This window comes from Chamaea fasciata, unplaced genomic scaffold (assembly GCF_029207755.1).
Source record: "Chamaea fasciata isolate MVZ Bird 193981 ecotype frontalis unplaced genomic scaffold, bChaFas1.0.hap1 SCAF_17, whole genome shotgun sequence".
NCBI lineage: Eukaryota > Metazoa > Chordata > Aves > Passeriformes > Sylviidae > Chamaea > Chamaea fasciata.
This window is the reverse complement of record NW_027094102.1, coordinates 12,696,389-12,713,102: the sequence shown is the minus strand read 5'-3', so window position 1 is coordinate 12,713,102 and position 16,714 is coordinate 12,696,389. Positions and strand designations below refer to the sequence as shown.

The 16,714-nt window shown below is 50.1% G+C and overlaps 1 protein-coding gene across 8 annotated transcripts in view; it reads right to left on the bottom strand.

The window, feature by feature from the left end:
• Positions 1–16,714, bottom strand: part of CBFA2T2 (CBFA2/RUNX1 partner transcriptional co-repressor 2) — a 57,863-nt gene that overhangs the window by 32,735 nt on the left and 8,414 nt on the right. For 3 of the 8 annotated variants that reach the window (XM_066198775.1, XM_066198778.1, XM_066198777.1), the window contains exon 1: positions 13,482–13,622. The exons of 2 other annotated variants lie outside the window; for them this stretch is intronic. In XM_066198775.1, the coding sequence (XP_066054872.1) occupies positions 13,482–13,572 (91 nt within the window). In that variant the 5' untranslated portion in view covers positions 13,573–13,622. Of the gene's footprint in view, positions 1–3,742; positions 4,039–13,481; positions 13,623–13,656; positions 13,697–16,714 lie in introns of those variants that run through there. 3 more of the 8 variants (XM_066198783.1, XM_066198780.1, XM_066198781.1) reach the window with 3 other exon arrangements.

The following is a 16,714-nucleotide window of genomic DNA, read 5'->3' as shown; positions in this document are numbered from 1 at the left end:
GAAAGGGACGGTCACGCGGCATCCCGCCGCCACAGACAAGGCGAGGGAGGAAAACGGACTCTCGGCTTTGAGGATCTGCAGGTGTTGGTTCTTCTAAATGGTGTCCTGGCCACCTGTGACTGTCCTCCTCCAACACCCCCCACGAGTCCTGCCGCAGGCACCAGAGATGGGAATCCCGCGGCCGGGAGCGCGCCGAGGAAATTCAATACGCATTATTCTAAAGCCTTAAGCTTAGCTTATAAAAATGCCACTGCCCAGCGCAATAAAAGGCATGATAGTTACACTTTAAAATGCTTTGAAACCTCTGAAATCGCTATTGTCCTGTCGGACGTAAGCTGCTGACACACAAAGCCGTGCTAAGGTCAAGGTCCTGCCTCAGAAAATTGCTTGCAGACCCAGGAACTGAACCCAAGCCTCTCCGTGCTGCACTTCAACTGTGGGATCACCGCTCACCATTTCTTCCTGGCCGCTGCTCCCACTCCAAACAAAGGTTTTTTCCAGCCGTTCCCTGAACGCTGCATGAATTAAGGCAGTCTCCATCATAAAAATAAAAGTTGAACAGACTCCCAGAGACCTGCAGTGACGCTGCCCCCAGGGACTGCTCTGGAGTGTCTGTCGAAACACATTTCATACCTAGCTCCTAACAAGCAATCGGATGTGGAAATAGTCACTAGATAAAGGCAAGCTTACAATCCAGTCCAGAACAAGTATGGGAAAGCCAGCTCTTGTAATGGGAAAAATCCCAACAGGCAGCAGATTATGACCATCTCCTCCTCAGATTCAAAAACTAGTCAGCATTGACTTAAATCTGCCTCATGTGCCCAAGTCCTCAGATGACTGTGTTCAGCTCTCCAGCTATACTATAAACATCACACATACACGTCAAACAAATCTCGTTTTTTGTCCAAACCTTAAAAAAACAGATCTGGAAAAAACAAGAGGCCACCTGGCTCCCCCATCCCATCCCATAACCGTGGGAGAGTGCTGCCTCCTGCTAAATGCTGCTGGTGGTTACTGCATTTATGGGTCAATTTGGGGACTGGAGGGCTGATTGACTGGAAAACTCAGCTCCTGCAGTCAAACCACACAAACCTGTCAAACCAGTGACAACTTCTACAAGCCCAAATCCACCCTGGGCGACACAAGACAAAGCTCTGGAAAGCAGCAGTAAAATCATTTGGGACTCACACTCGATGCGACAGGCGAGGCAGCATTAAGCGAAACCCCGCTCTCTGGGGGACACTGGTCCTCTAACACTGACAATAAACCAGAAAAAACCCAAACCCAACAGCCTGACCCAGGGTTCACGTGAGCAAAGCTCCCTTTGCTTTGGCGGGTTTAAACAAGCCTCTGCAACACCAGCAGATGCAAGTTGCAAAAATAGCAGCATCTTGGAAGTAAGCAGGGGCTGTGGCTCCAGTCCCTGGGCAGAGCAGAGCCTGGCTTGGCAGCACTGGTTTGGCCTTTTCACTATTAAATGGAGTTTCTGCTCTGTTCCTCGGGGCATTCCCTGTGTAATAGAGTTCTCTGATTAACGATTCACTCTCCTTGCCTTTAGCAATTCTGTTCCTTCCTCAAACCCTTCAAATCCTTCCCTTGGCTTAGCTGCACTTTCCTGTTGGCAGTCATTGCTCAAATTGCCTTTGCTTTACTCCTTTTTCCTTGTTTCCCACACTGGAGTCTCTGAGTTTTGCATTATTTGGGTGTTTCTCTAGCTGCTGGATGTGCTGGGCTACCTGGCTGTGAAGGGCATGCAGTCATTTAGGCGAAGCCTAGGTGGTTCCAAAAATCAGACTAAACATCTTTCCCATATTAATAGTGAAAATCACATCATCCAGCAGACGGGGGGTGGGGGGGGGAAGTGTCTTTACTTGCATGTCCTGCACCATTTCTATAAAATTACTAGGACTGATGACAGAGTTTCAAGTCACCCTCTTCTCCAAAATACAACCACCGCTCACATCTAAGCACTCAGCTCATCAGGCACCCTAAATCCTTTTTACAGATAAAGGAGCCTGATGGAAAAAAAAGAAAGTTTCCTGCAGGGTTTGAGCAGAACTCTACCAAAGGAGTTGTTTAATGGCCAAATCGTGCTGCCCTGATGCCGGCAGAACTTCCATTTGCTTCATCAGGGCTCGGCTCGCAAGGAGACCGCAGCAGCAGCTGCTCCAACACCCTGCACTGCCTTCACAAATTCGGGAAGTCTGCAGGAGAGCAGCAGCAGAGGAGCACGGCTCTTTGCTCCTAGATATCATCACACCCTGTAGGGCTTTGCTGGGCATTTTTGGGGTTTCAAACTCCTTGGTGCTGGTGCACTTTGAGACATTGAAGTGCACACACTCCTCCTGTCTCCTCCCCTGAGACACACAGGAGGTGTTTGGTGTGTCTCTAGAAGCAGACTTATAATAATATATAGTACTTTTAAAAGCCTCTACCAAAATGCTTGCATGCTGCAAAAGAAACAAAACCTTAAGGTGGCCCATGGAGTGGCCAAACTGGCCAAGCGCAGAGCTGCAGCCCAAGCACACTGCCAGGGAGCCCAGCCAGGCTCTCCCTCAGGAAACCCCATCATTTGGCATGGTTAAGGCTAACCCGGACAAAGCAACACCGAAGGGAATCATCCTGCACCAGGCAGCCCAGCAAATAATCCTCTCTCTTTTTCCAGCCTGACAGCAAGCGATGCTCAGCCACATTTCAGCTCCCCAAACTTTGAGTGCTGATTTTGGTGCATCTCCTGTGGCTCGGCAGGATTCCTCCAGCACATAAAATGGACTGAGTATCATTGCACAGGAGCTGAGTGGTGTAGGGGACAGAAAAAACTGCTAATATGTGGGGAAGCAGCTTAAACATGCAACAGAAGAATCTTTACGACAAGCTACACCAGAGGGTCAGAGGAGTAATTTCAACTGCTGAACCTTCCCAAAAGACAGGGAGGGGGGAAAAGGGCAGGTTTAAACTAAATATGCAAGATCCAGGGATTACAACAGAAAAAGAGAAAATACAGCCTGTCTACAGCCCGACAGTGAAAATATATAGGGGAGGTGTGTTCTGGTACCAGAAGATTGATCTGGGAGATTTAGATTCTGGGAGCATCAGTTGCTGCTCAAGGAGTGCAAAGACAAAAAGGGAGCAGCCTCTGCCACAATGCAGAGAAGCCCTGAAAACACGGGGAAAATTAAGGAAATTTGGGAGCCAATGGAAGAAATCCACCTCTGCAGTTTACCCCCCTCCTCCCAGCTTCAATACCAGCATGCAGAAACCAGAGTAAGCCTAGGCACGGCAGAAAACCACGTTCTGCTAAAACACACAAAACCCTTCCTGCTTTGCCATTTCCCCAGAAAACGACAAACCCCAGCCCTCTGCTCATGGGGGGGGGGGGGGGGGGGGGAAGAAGAAAAAAAAATAACCATTCCATAGCAACCCAGAACGAGCTGTACCGCAGCTCTCCTCAGAGAGAGTTTAGTGTTTTTTCAGCTGCAGAATCCTGCCTTGCAGCCGGCTGGGCTATTGAAGTTTTCCCCGGCACTGCAGAGGACCGAGGCAAGGCTGGCAAAGCGCTGCGGCCGCCGCCGCTGCCGCCCTCGCCCTGTACCTGCTCCCGGAGCTGGAGGCTCTCCCCAGCCCGCCTGCAGAGCCCAAGGAGCTCCCCAAACCCGGCTCAGGGCTGAGCATCCCCCCGAGCATCCCCCGCGGCTCCGAGTACACCGAGCGCTGCTTGAAAATAATCCCATTCCTTGCTTACCCTACCCAGCGAGGTTGCAAGGATCCAGCTGCTGTGCAATACACCTCGTTTCTTTCAAACAGAAAGAAAAGCGCTCTTCCTCCTCCTCCTCCTCCTCCGCCCGTGATCTTCGAGCGCAGCCGGAGCCCAGCCTGCCTTCTCCTTTCATTAGCTGGACATGTGTCAGGTCCCGCACATCTGCGATTTCTCACTGCCTGGAGCCGCCTGTCCGATTCCAGGGAAACACAGATGGATCCCAGATGGGAAGGTCCTGCCAAACAGACCAGCTCTCCACCTTGCCAGAATACCCAGCTTTAGAGGCACACACCCTCGGCTCCCTGCCTGCTCCCTGCCTGCGCCGCGCTGCTGCCAGGCTGCTCGCCAGCTGATGTCACCAGGCACACACCTACCAGCGCCTCGCCGCCCGCCTGACATTAACTTGTTAAATACACGGAATTTGTTTATGGCCGGCAGGAACAGCGAGGCAGCGGCAGGAGCTGGAGGAGCTGCCACCCTCCCCCCGAAGCAGCCGTGCCTTGTGCGGCACCGGGGGCGCAGCAGCCCCTGCCTCGGCGCTGGGTTTTGAAATCGGGACGAGCTGTTGGGTAAACCGGCGGATTAATTTTCCGAAGGTTTCCCCACGCACGTAAATCTTCGCTGCAAACTCCCCCCACCGAGCCCAGAGCCAGAGTTTGCGGCGCTGGAAAGCTGGCATGTGTTAGCAATTAGAAGCAACAACAAGATAACGAGATACTGATGTTGCAAGGGTACCAAACGCGGACTGGAAAATTCAAAGGAAGGGCAATTAAATGTGTAACATACTACCCGGCTCGAAGAGGAAGTGTTAAAGGAAAATGTAAATCCGAAACGTTTTATGCCGGGAGTAAACTCCACCAGAGATGTCAGGGCAGCGAGGGAGGCTCGGAGCAGGAACCCACCGGGCACGACCACACTTGGCCATTTCCCTCCTCCCACTACTGCACAGACGGGCGGCTCTGCCACCTACAAACCTCCCGGTAATCCCGACAGGCTGCTCCCCGAGGTGCGGCGTGAACAACACACATTAACTGCAGGCCCCTGACTAATCCCATCAGGCCGGCACCATTCACCGCCAGCCGGGCGCTGGGCAAACACGGATTTACACAACAGCATTCCCGGCCCCGCCGCCGGCCGGCCCTGGCTGCCGGGGTCCCGCCCCGGGCAGGGACAGCCACCGCTCCAGACAGCCCGAACTATCCTGCTCCTCACCATCCCGCCGCCAGCTCCCGGCAAACCAGCCAGCAGGAGAAGCAATGTTTGCGTTTTGCCCGCAGACCGTGCGCAGGCACGTTTTAAGATCTCAGGAATGATTCACCGCTCCAGCCCGTACAGCTGAGCAGGTTCGGGTCTTGATCCTTTCCAAATCTCTGCAGTCAACACCTTCTTCGCAGGCAACACCACCTTTCTCTCCCGCTACTTTTTTTGAGAACCAGGGACCTCAGTACTTTCCTAGCTCAGCAAATTAAGAGCCCGTCACTGCCCAAGCTGGGGGATGCTGCTTTTTCACAAGTCCAAAAATCATACACGCCAAATTCTCCACAGTTAGTGTAGGCATGACGGGATAGTTACTTGTTCACAGGCAGCAAAATGCTCCTTTTTATGAAATTCCCAGTGCTCCGGCAGGCTACTGCTAACTGCTATGTCCATAAACCTTCTGGAGGTGCTGCCCCCCGGCATCTCACCTAACCCTTCACCCTGGCTTCTCTGCTGCTTATTCCTAATTAGTTTAAGGTACCTCTGCTTCCCTTTGGGAGGGGAAGAGGCTGTAAAGGGAGAAAACTGCTTTAAAGGAAGCATTAAAAAGCATTCTGCAAGCAGGCACGGCATGAGTTCGTGAACACAGGGGCCACAAACTCCTCCTGCAGAGGACAGGCCTCCCAGTAGAGGCAGGATGCTGCATGATAACGGGGGGGCAATTTGGGCAGAAGACTTTGGGCTGCTGCAGGAAAACACGAAGGTGCTGCTTCCATGGCTGGGCAAACACATCACTCCGAGAAGAGCAACCCGGCTGCAGGCAGAGAGGACACAGGTTTACAGCAGCTCTCCCTTCTCCAAACCTCACCCAAGAGCAGCAATTCCGCATGCTTCAGTTAGGAAGAAAGAAGTGAATCACATTCAAGTATCAGCACACAAACACCTGGAGCATCCCACGAGATGATGCTCAGGCATCAAACCAGGTTGGGAACAGGCTGAGCCAACAGAGCCTCCCAGCATCCCCTCCTTCCAGCAGCCCAGTCCCCACTGGAGGGGCCGCTGGCAAGGCACATCAATAAAACATTCCAGTTCAGAAAGTTCAGCTCACTGGGGCTTCTGACACTTCTGATGGAGGTTGCGCAAAATACTGAAGCTCTCAATATTTCATAAGCTGAGATGGAAAAACCATCTCAGAATTACACAGACAATGAAGGGAGACGCAACACAAGCAGCTCCACCAACATCAGAACTAATAAAGTTATTTTCCTATGGACTTGCATCTCGTGGTGGGCTCCCTGGCACCTCACGCTATGAGGTCCCCAACAGGAGCTGTCCCCGGCCGGGCCGTGGTGACAGTGGTGGCTCCCATGTGGATTCTCTGATGTCCTCTAAGAAGCAAGCTCATGTTGCAGCTCTGTCCTCAGTGGAGATGGTACCAGGCAGATGGATGCAGCCCTGTGCTGACAGCATTAAGAATCCAGCATCAGACACCACAGCTCCCTGTCCCAACATCCCCAAACCAGCCTGAAATGGGGCAGTGAACTCAAAAGCTGACTTTGGTCTGAGTGTGCCACAGGGGGGGTGCTGTATGATGAAGAGCAGATGCTCAAGAGATGCTGCCTGGGATCTGTCAGGTCTTTGGGTCAAAGCCATGAGAGAAGTACCCCCAGAAGGCACAGGGGACATCCTGGGGTTGGGGGGCTTTATGTGGAATAACCAGCACGAGGTGTTCCCTCGCCTGCTTTTTTAATCGTATTTCAGCTTAAGGACCTGAACAGTTTGTAACACTTCACACAAACAAAAGCTGTCCACAATTGTGACAACTGGGTCCTAACTACCCTTTGTCAACCCATGGCCAAATAAATCTCTTCAATGTTTTTACAACCTAAGGCACTTCGAAATGTCAAGAACTCAGGTCACTGCAAGTATTTTATGTATAGTTACACAACGACTTTATAAACCTTCATGAAAAGGCACACAACCCTTTGTCACGGTGTCCACAGCCCAGTGTCTACCAAAACCCCACCATCCCCAGGGAAAACATCCCCACTTCTTGCTAGAGAGGCGGGAATATGCCAGACCTCATGGTTCACTATTAGAGGAAGAAAGATGGACGTGTGCTTTTAGGTTCTCCAGGTATAAAAACTATGGACACCAGGGTGCCAAGAGTGGAAGCCACTGCCAAACCTCCTTTGAAAGGCTCATAGGTTGTGTCTAACACCTGATCCATGTGCCTCAGCTCACCCAAACCACGACCCATCCCCAAGCTCATCCCAAAGCTCACCACGGGCAGAGGCAGATCCGTGAAGTAAAGAATCACAAAATCCCAGAGTGGTTTGGTAGGAAGGGACCTTAAAGCTCATTTCATTCCACCCTCTGCCATGGACAGGGACACCGTCCACTAGCCCAGGGTGCTCCAAGCCCTGTCCAGCCTGGCCCTGGACACTTCCAGGGATCCAGAGGCAGCCACAGTTCTCTGCCAGGGCTCCAGGTTGCTCCAACCCCCATTCTACCTGGGATAGGGAGTCCATCCACATGTCATCTACTGACCCCCCTCACTGTTCCCAAGAGGCTTGTCTGCTCCTGAATATGCACTAAAGCAGATTTTGTAGCCCAGCCACCACCAGCCCAGCGGAAGGAAGCAGAACTGCAGGCTGAACGGGGAGAACTGGTTTCCCCAGCTCACCATGCTGATCTGCTTCTGCTTTCTTCTCCTGGGAATGTTCCATGGAAAGAACGATGCAAGCAAAGTTTGAACACTGGGAGCTATTGATACCTGCTGCTCAGTGTGGTTTCTGAGGAAAGTGAGGAAATCTGAAGAATTTTTCCAGTTTGCAGTGGAATTTTTACGCCTATCACAGCCTGTTGCCACAGCGAGCACAAGAGGCCTGAACTGCTTCTGATTTCTCTGCTATTCCACAGATATTCCATGATGTGTCTCGGCTTTATTTTTTGCCTGCTGTGCTCTTACCTCAGAAAGAAGCTTCACTTGAATTCAAGGCAACCCTGGAAAGCCTTTGCCTTTTTAAGCTGACCACTTTCCACCGGAGAGAAAAATAAATCCAAATGCACTAAGGCAGCCAAAGCCATTTATCAGGCTAAGTAGAAACTGTAAATTCATGCTAACTGGAATCTGATGGAAACCAATTGAGATCCTCCTCCAGACTCAGGTCTGGCAGGAAAGTCAAACATTTTATTGCCTTCTTTATGCCTTACAAGACAGTGGAGCCAAGAAGGGACTGCTCCCTTTGAAGCAATGCTGGTGGGGTTGCAAGGGACACTCAGTGACTTGAGTTCAAGCTCAACCCCCCAGAACAGAGATTAGACCTCTCCATCCCTGGCAAATTTATCACATTTAACAAACATCCTCTTTTCAATACATCCATTATTTGAATTAGCACATGGCAGATTATGTTAACAAGCTTAATTTGTCACAGAATCGTGGAGAAAGATTTGGGTTGGAAGGGACCTTAAAGCTCATCTCTTTCCACTCCCTGCCAGGGACACCTTCCACTTTCCCAGGCTGCTCCAAACCCTGTCCAGCCTGGCCTTGGACACTTCCAGGGGCAGCCACAGCTTCTCTGGGCACCCTGTGCCAGGGCCTCCCCACCCTCACAGGGAACAATTCCATCCTAACTTCCTGTCTAGCCCTGCCAAGGCACACCCTCAGCACTTCCAGACCCTTGTCCAAAGTCCCTCTCCAGCTCTCTTGGAGCCCTGTTAGGTACTGGAAAGGGCTCTAAGGTTTCCCTGGAACTTTCTCTTCTCCAGGCTGGACATCCCCAGCATCCCCAGCTCCTTCCCAGAGCAGAAGAGCTCCAGCCCTCAACAAAATCCAAATCCAATCACGTTGCCTCCTTCAGGAGCGAACATGAGCAGCGTTTGGCTTTTATGCCATTTCAGTCCTGCCCACAAAGAGGAAAACCACATTAAAAGTTGGCCTTAACTGAGCTGAAAGAATTTTACACCCGGAGGATCCACAATCAGACATTGCCAAAAAAGCCCCAAAACAATCAGGGGGAGCAAAGATGCAACAAGAAATTAAACACAACCTGAGGAAGTTATTGAAGCTACTCCTGGCCACCTATTTACGGAGGGGACACACATCACCTAAGCACATGATGCTTTATTCCTGTGGCCACTTATGTAAAGAAAAAACACGCAGGAACTGATGTCCTATGCAAAAATATCCCCTCCAAAACAACACACCAATTCCTAAATCTAACACCCTTGCTCTGATTAGAAATCCAAGCTTCTGTAGCTGTCATGGGTATTTAAACCAAACACAGAAATATGGAAAAAATGAGTAATCCTATTTGGAGAGAGTAAAATCCAGCCTGCAGAGGATTAATTCTAGTCCAACAGCCCTGCAGCTTGACAGTATTTTCCAGATCAATAGCAGTGCCATTTGATTACAGAGATTTGTTCAAATACATACATCCACTCCCCTCCAGTTGTCATTTTGGTGATTCTCAACTTTGGTTGCCCAACACCCAGAGCAGGAGCATTCCTGGCACTGGAAGCTGCGTGGATGGAGCTCTGCTGCAGCTCTCAGCCACCTCTCCACTGCTTTAGAAAACACAATTTCCTGTCTACACCTGACACCTCTGCCCCACTCCTTGCAGGACCATCCTCTCTAGCACCTGTTTATGGTGCAGACAAGCTTTGGAAGCCAAAATCCTCTCTTTTCCAGGTGAGGTGGTGGCTTTCAGAGCTGTGTCCTGGATCAGGCACCTACTCTGGGCTCCCAGTGCTCCTCACTCTTGCTCACAGATGTGGAAGACCACTTACAATTAAGGAAGCACAGGTTAAAGCCTAACAAAGCAGCAGAATTTGGGGGTTTTGCCTCATCCCGGGGGCCACTGTGAGCAATAAAACGCACCTGATGGATCCCAAGCCCCTTCCCTACAGCAGGCTCACTACATCCCAGTTTGCCTCCAGCACCTCCCTCCACTGCTGCCTTTCCTGCTGCAAGCTCTGGCTCTTTCCCTGAGAATGGCTTTTCCCTCTTTACCTCAGGCTCTTTTAACAGAAGCCTTTTTCCCCAATTTCACCCCGAGCTTCCCTCTGCCCCAGGCCCTGACCCTGCACATCCGTGAGGGCTGCTGGGGCTCTGCTCCTTTCCCAGTACTTGGGAGGAGGAAAGTGGTACCTCCCCACCACACAGCCACCCAGGAAGAGCTCTTTTTCCATTGATTAGTTGTCACTAACCTGGTAACCTTGATAAAAAAATATCACAATTCCAGTCTCCCTTTAAAAAAACCCAAAACAAACCCCAAGTTGTTTTGTTCACTACACCCAGCAAAACCACCAGCTGAGGATTTCAAGCAAGGTTTCCCAGCAGCATCTCAGTTTGGTGGTTTTTCAGGTTTAGCACCGAGCAGGGTTCCCTTCCTTCCAGCCTCAACCAATCACACAAAAAACCCACCACATTTCAAACGTGGTTTTTGCTAGTTTCTCCTGTATTTATTTTTTACCCGTTTTTCTTTGCCAGCTCCCTTCTCCTGCTTTCCGCTGACCCTTTAGCCCAAACAAACGCTGGCTTTGGGGAGAGAAAAAAAGAAGAAAGAGCCCAGCGCAGCCCTGAGCGCCTGGCCCGGCATTCCAGCGCTGCGCTCCCGGCTCCACCAAGTCTGATTTAGGAGCACTGCTGGGAGCTGTTAGTTTACGAAAGGCCCAGCACGCCCACCCAGGCTCAGGCCGGCCGAGGCTCCCCTTTCAGCGCAGCCATGGGCCTCCATCCCGGAGCGCCGGGCAGGGCTGCGGGCGGGCGGCCAAGGCAAAGGACGGCGGGCAGAGGGCAGGGCAGAGCGCTGGACATCGTCCACAGCCCCGTGCTGCCGCAGGAGACGAGATTAATTAATGGGATGCTTATTAAGAGGGCTCAGCCTCCATCCAGGCTCTCCTTTTATCCTGCCCGTCGCTCCTTGTTGCCATGTCCTGTAACCGCTGCTTCCCTTTTCACATCCTTTTTCCGTTTCCACTGCCGTGCTTTTTAAATCTCTTCTTACAATCTGATTTTTTGCCTTATTTTTGCTTCCCTTCTCCACTCCCTGCTTTTCATCTTCCTCCATCCTTTCCCCGACAGCACAGAGAATCCCCAGCAGCCCCAAGGGCTGATCCCAAAAGTCATCACTGTCCTCCCAGCAACTGGAAGCCCACGGGATCTGCTGAACAAGCTCAGCCACCTGCCCAGGTGTCTGCTGCCTGACCCTGTTACCTTCCCAGAATTAAAGCATGCAACAGCCTCCCAAAAACGTGTGCCATGGGGAACTCAACGGCATGCTCTTCCAATAGCTGCCAGACTTTGGCCAGCTCATTACCCCAAAACGCCTGGTGTGGAGGTAAGACAGAGTTAACTCCCCAAAACTGAGGATCAGCTCAGTGGTGGGAGAGGCAGTGAGAAAGGGGAAAAAAGCAGTGAAGCATCATTTTGGAGTCATCAGGGTTTTGACATTCTCCGACTGGCTTTTATTAGCATTGCATCTGTGTTTGGGTGCCTGAAGGAGGAAAAAAAAAAAAAATATAAAAGGCAAGACTCATTTCCAGAGGTACAAAGCAATCAGCAGGTTCTCTGCGCTTCCACTGCCTCTGGAGTGCTTGGATGCAGCTCAAGGAGGACCAGGCACAGTGAACAAGGACCTGAAATTTTATTACCTTCCCCTCCTGCCGGAAGCAGAGCCCATTTGCAGATTTACAGCTCGTGTCAACAGGAAGTTCGTGTTTACAAGTTTCCTGGAAAAAAAGCCAGCATTCCTGTCCTCCACCACAGCCCGGTGGGAATGCTGCCTCGTGGGGGAGTGCTCAGATGGGTATGGGAGACAGGAATGAGTTGTACCCATGTAAAACATACAGACAAATAGATAAAGCTATGAAAAAAAAATTTTTTTTTGAAGGCCAGAAGGAGAACAGTAATTCAGCAATTTGGTGGAAAATGCACAGCAAGACAGCACAGCCGTGTCTGGAAAAATACTTTTGTAGCATCTGGGATTCACACTTCAAAGAAGCAGAAGAATTTTAAGAGGATGAAAAGCTATATTCAGGCTAACATGAATTTTTCTCCTTCTGGCCCAACTCTCCTGTCATTTCCATTACACTGTTCCTCCAGGAGTCACAGCCAAGCTCAGCTGGTCACACTGGGGTGGGCCCTCCTCTCCCAGTAAAGGCATGAATGGGACCACAGTGTGCCTGGTGGTGCTGCTGAATCCACCAGGATCCATCCATGCCCAGGCCCAGCCCCAGATGGAGCCCAGGACATTGTTTATTGCCTTCACGAACTGGAGCCCTGAGCCTAAACAGCCCTATCTTGTGAAACCTGGACTTTAAATCTTCCCTTTTATAAGGTTAGTAAAAAAAATAATAACAACAAAACAAAACTGAAACCAAACAAAACAAAAAAACCCAAAACAAACAAAAAAGCAACAACAACAACAACAAAATCAAACCCCAATATTTGATCCAAAATTACACAAAACAAGAGGACATGAGGACAGCCAAAGGTCAAGTAGCCAGAGCTCTACCAGGACGCCAAAGACCGAAACCAGTAAATATTTATTTAGGCTGTGCTGTACAGTTTAGTAAGGACAGATATGGAGTGCTTAGGGAGGTATCTGATCTCCTGAGAACATACTGCTCCCAAGGAAAGTTTCTGTCTTGACAGATGGACATTTTCCAACAGGAGGATGATCCAATCACAGGAACCCTCTGAAACAAACTCATTCAACAACATACAACAGGTACAGGAAACCAAGTCTCAAAAAGCCACACTTAGCTTCTCCCTAAAGAAAGAGCTGGAGAAAACCAAGCAGACAAAGCACTTGACCCACCCGGCCTGACCAGCTTCCAGGATTTCACATGCAGAAGCTTGAAACAACTGAGCTGAAGAGGAAACTCAGAACGGATGCAGGCATCAGGTCCTTCCAATAGCACCACAGCTGTCCCCAGCACAGACCTCCACTCAATCCCCAGGTATTTCAACTCTTTCCACATCAACCAGCAGCACTAAGAACAAAATTCCCAGTAGAATCAGAGGGATGAGAAAGAGAGAGAGTTACGCAAAGGTCCCCAAAGTTATTTTCCCACCCTAAGTCCTTAGCAGGAAACCATCACTGAGGAGCTGCCTGCCCTGGATCCAAGCATTTCACATCCAGGTGTCACCATCCCTGTGCAGCAGGATGGAAAGTTCAAAGGGAAGATTTTGCAATAGGCTGAAAGGAGCATTTGCTGAAAACATCCCATCCAAGCAGGCAGGTGGCCTCTACCCCATACATCAGACACACGTGTTCAGGCAACTTCAAGAGCCAGGAGAACCTAAACATCTGTATGCAAATTTCCATGCAAAGAGAGGAAAAGGCAAGAAAAGAATTACCTTCAATCTAAACCTCAGACTCACTAAACTTGAAACTTCAAATGTCATCAAAATCTTAATTTTCTACACCGCGAATTACATTAAAAAAAAAAAAAAAACAACAAAAAAACCTCAGGGAGAAGAATGAAACATCTTAACTTAAAAAATAACAATAAAAACCTGGAGCAGGAGATAAAAAAGAGAGATTCATCAGCAAAACTCCTCTAAAGTGGGGTTGGAGTTGACAGCAGAGGCAGTTAAACTGCAGCATTCTGGAAAGAGCTCATTTGATTTGGCTGTCACTACTGGGGGAAAAAAACCCAACAGAACTAAAGCAGCTCAAACACACACTTACTTCCTCTTCATTTCATTAATCCTACCCAGGGCTGTGGCCCAGGTGAAGCTGAGTTTATTGCCCCAAGCCTGCTCTGGGGTGTGCTCTGCCCAGGTGAGCCAGCACCTCCCGGGGCTGCTCTGAACTTCTCCCAGCTGTGTTTTCTCCAACTCTCAAACCTCTCCACCTGGTTCTGCAGATGGAGCAGCTGCAGTTGAAGGCAAACACCTGGTGAGCCACAGCCCTGCCCTGCACTGCACTGCAGAGGGGGATCAGAGTTACAGCAGCTCCTGTCCTATTTCAGGCCGTGTCAGGGTTTTAAGTGCTGTGTTTGTGGTTAACAATCTGCCTCCTTTGAGCCCAGGGAACCTGAAAAGCTCAGCTGGGCAGTTTTGCACTGACCAGCCACCAAAAACCTCCTGAAGGCACGGAAAGGAGTGGTAAATACAGCACAGGTCCTGCACAGAGCAGACCACCACTGGCTCCATTGACTGTACCCCTAAAACAGCTGCATTTCTCACCCACCAGCTTTGGGCTGCACCAACCCCACCAGCACAGAGCTCCGGGTTGTCCAGGCTCCCTGATGGGCTCCAGGCTGGCAGGAGGCTCCTTTGGGACAGAGGAAGGAAGACCCTGGTCCTGCTCACTGCTCATGTCTGACCTGGTGAATACTTAGAAATTCACTTCTCTAGAAAGCCATCTGACAAATACTCATCCTCTAGGGAATGTCACGATGAGCAGAACAAGAGAAGCACTAAGACCATTTTTTAAGGGATTTTTCCAGCTGTCGTGTCAAGTAACACCTCTCTTCAAGTCAATACTGCAGTCTGAGCAGGCTTTTAGTCCGACAGGTCATTCTTCCTGGAGGCTCCTTACAACTAAGCAGCAGTGTCATACAACCACCTGGTTAGCAGTGCTGCTTCAGCATTTCTTTGCACCATTTTCCTCCAAGTTCTTGGTCAGTGATGGCAAGATTTATATTAAGAACACAAGGGTTTGTAACAATAAGACTACAAACAGGAGAGGCAGACAGTGCATAAAAAACCCCACCCCAAATCCAGCAGGCTACAGACACTGATGGTCACCAAAGCACCAGCAAAAGAAGCTGTTTGTTACTTGGCAGTAATTTTCAAGTGACTGGAGTTGAATTCAGTATTGTAGTCAGACAGGAAAAAAAAATCCATGAGAAATGCTCGAGGCCAGGTTGGAATGGGCTCTCAGGAACCTGGGATAGGGGAAGGTGTCCCTGTCCACAGCAGGGGTTTGGAACAGGATGATCTTCAAGGTCCCTTCCAACCCAACCATCCTGGGAGTCCACGTAAAAAAATGTTGGGGGAGAGGGAGATAATTTAAGGGTTAAATTAAATCTTGCAAGGCCAAACTGACAGGAATCAGTTCCAGAAAGCCTGCAGGGTCAACTTGTATTGACTACAGAAGATCCTTGTGCAAATTAAAAGGTTTCCCTGCCTGTTTGTTTCGGCATATGGAAAAGCTGCACATTCATTCCCTGAGGTTCGCACCGAGGCTGTTAAATGCCAGGATGAGTCTCAGGACTGGGATGTTTGGATGGCAAGGAGTGCTGGAGGTGCAGCCTGCTGCCATTCTCCCACGTGTTCAGGAGTCAAGTCATATCAAGGCGACATTTGTAAAAGCCCCCCTCGGGCCCCGTTTCCAAACACCTGCATCCCTGTGTCCCCTGGGTCCCCAGCTCTCCTGTTCCTCAGTGCATCTCTGCAGGCAGGAGCAGCTCACTATGAAAACGCAGAGTGCCTGTCTTCCTCACCCATGCAGAACAGCTAATCCCAGCAGGATAATCCTGCTTTAATGAGAAAACTATAGGACCTTTGATAAAGCATATAAATCTTACAGAAGCCCTGCTACGACATTCCTTAGTCTCTGGGACCGGATGACCGATCTCCAAAATGAATTTTGCATGTGGCTGTCTCAACCTGTGGAAGGTAACACGTGGCAGGGAGACAAAACTGCTCCCTCTTGTTTGCAAGACACCATAAAATCTGTAACAGTGCTGGAGGCAAATTTCCCATGCCTCTGGACATGTGTGCCTCTCCATCAACAAAATACCTCATCCTCTGCCTGCCACAGGAGCCAGAGGACACCGTCATCTCCCACTCCTGCTCTCCAACTCACAGCACACTTCCCCAAATGGGAATGGCCATGACAGAGCTGACCTGCCCCAAGTCAGTGGCTCCAAGGGCCAGCAATTTCCTACAGCCCAACAAAGAGCTGGGAGATGGCAGGAACTGCGTCAGAGCCAACCTGGGCTGCAGCGCAGCTGCTGAGCTCCAAGATAAACTTTGGAGCCTCTGCCAAACTGGGAATCTGTGTCAGGTTTTGTGTGACAAAAAAAAAAAAAAAAAAAAAGATTTGAGAACAATTCCTCATTACAACTTAGGTGTAGAAATCCACAGACACTTTTTTCTGACCTCACAAGACCTTGCTTCAGCACCAGAGAAGAACCCAATGAATTGACATTTCAACACTTTCTTTTCCCCTCAAGTACAAACACACAACTGCTGAGAAAAAGCAGTGATGCTCTGACCTGACACGAGCAGTCGTGTTGAGGGATAATTCCTGTGCTGTATCAGTGACTGGAATTACCAGGGCTTTGCCAACAGTTTAATGAGATGGAAACTCACGCTCCCACTGCCAGAATTTGTTTGTCGGGCCATAAACTATTTAGATGCCCTGAATATTTTGCTCCTGTGTTATAAAACAGGTGTGAAGAGGTGCATCTCCATTCACGGAGCTGCTGCTTGGAGCGGCACAGCCTTTAGGACAGATCTAAATTCCTGGTGTGCTGCATGTGCACAGGGAGAGCTGTCCATTGGCTTGCCCTCCAGCAAAAGGGGCTCTCAGAGCCTGGATGGGGACTGGGTCACACCTGCCCAGAGTCCACCGGAAGCTGGAGCAGCTCTGATGGTGCTGCCAGGTTCTCCAGGGCTTCCCAGGCCACCTTGGACCAGCAGGAGCAGCAGCAGGACAGGAAAAGTGCAGTGCTGGTGGAAACTGAGGCAATCCTTACACACGTACAAGGGAAAAGGGGAGATTCTGTGCCAAG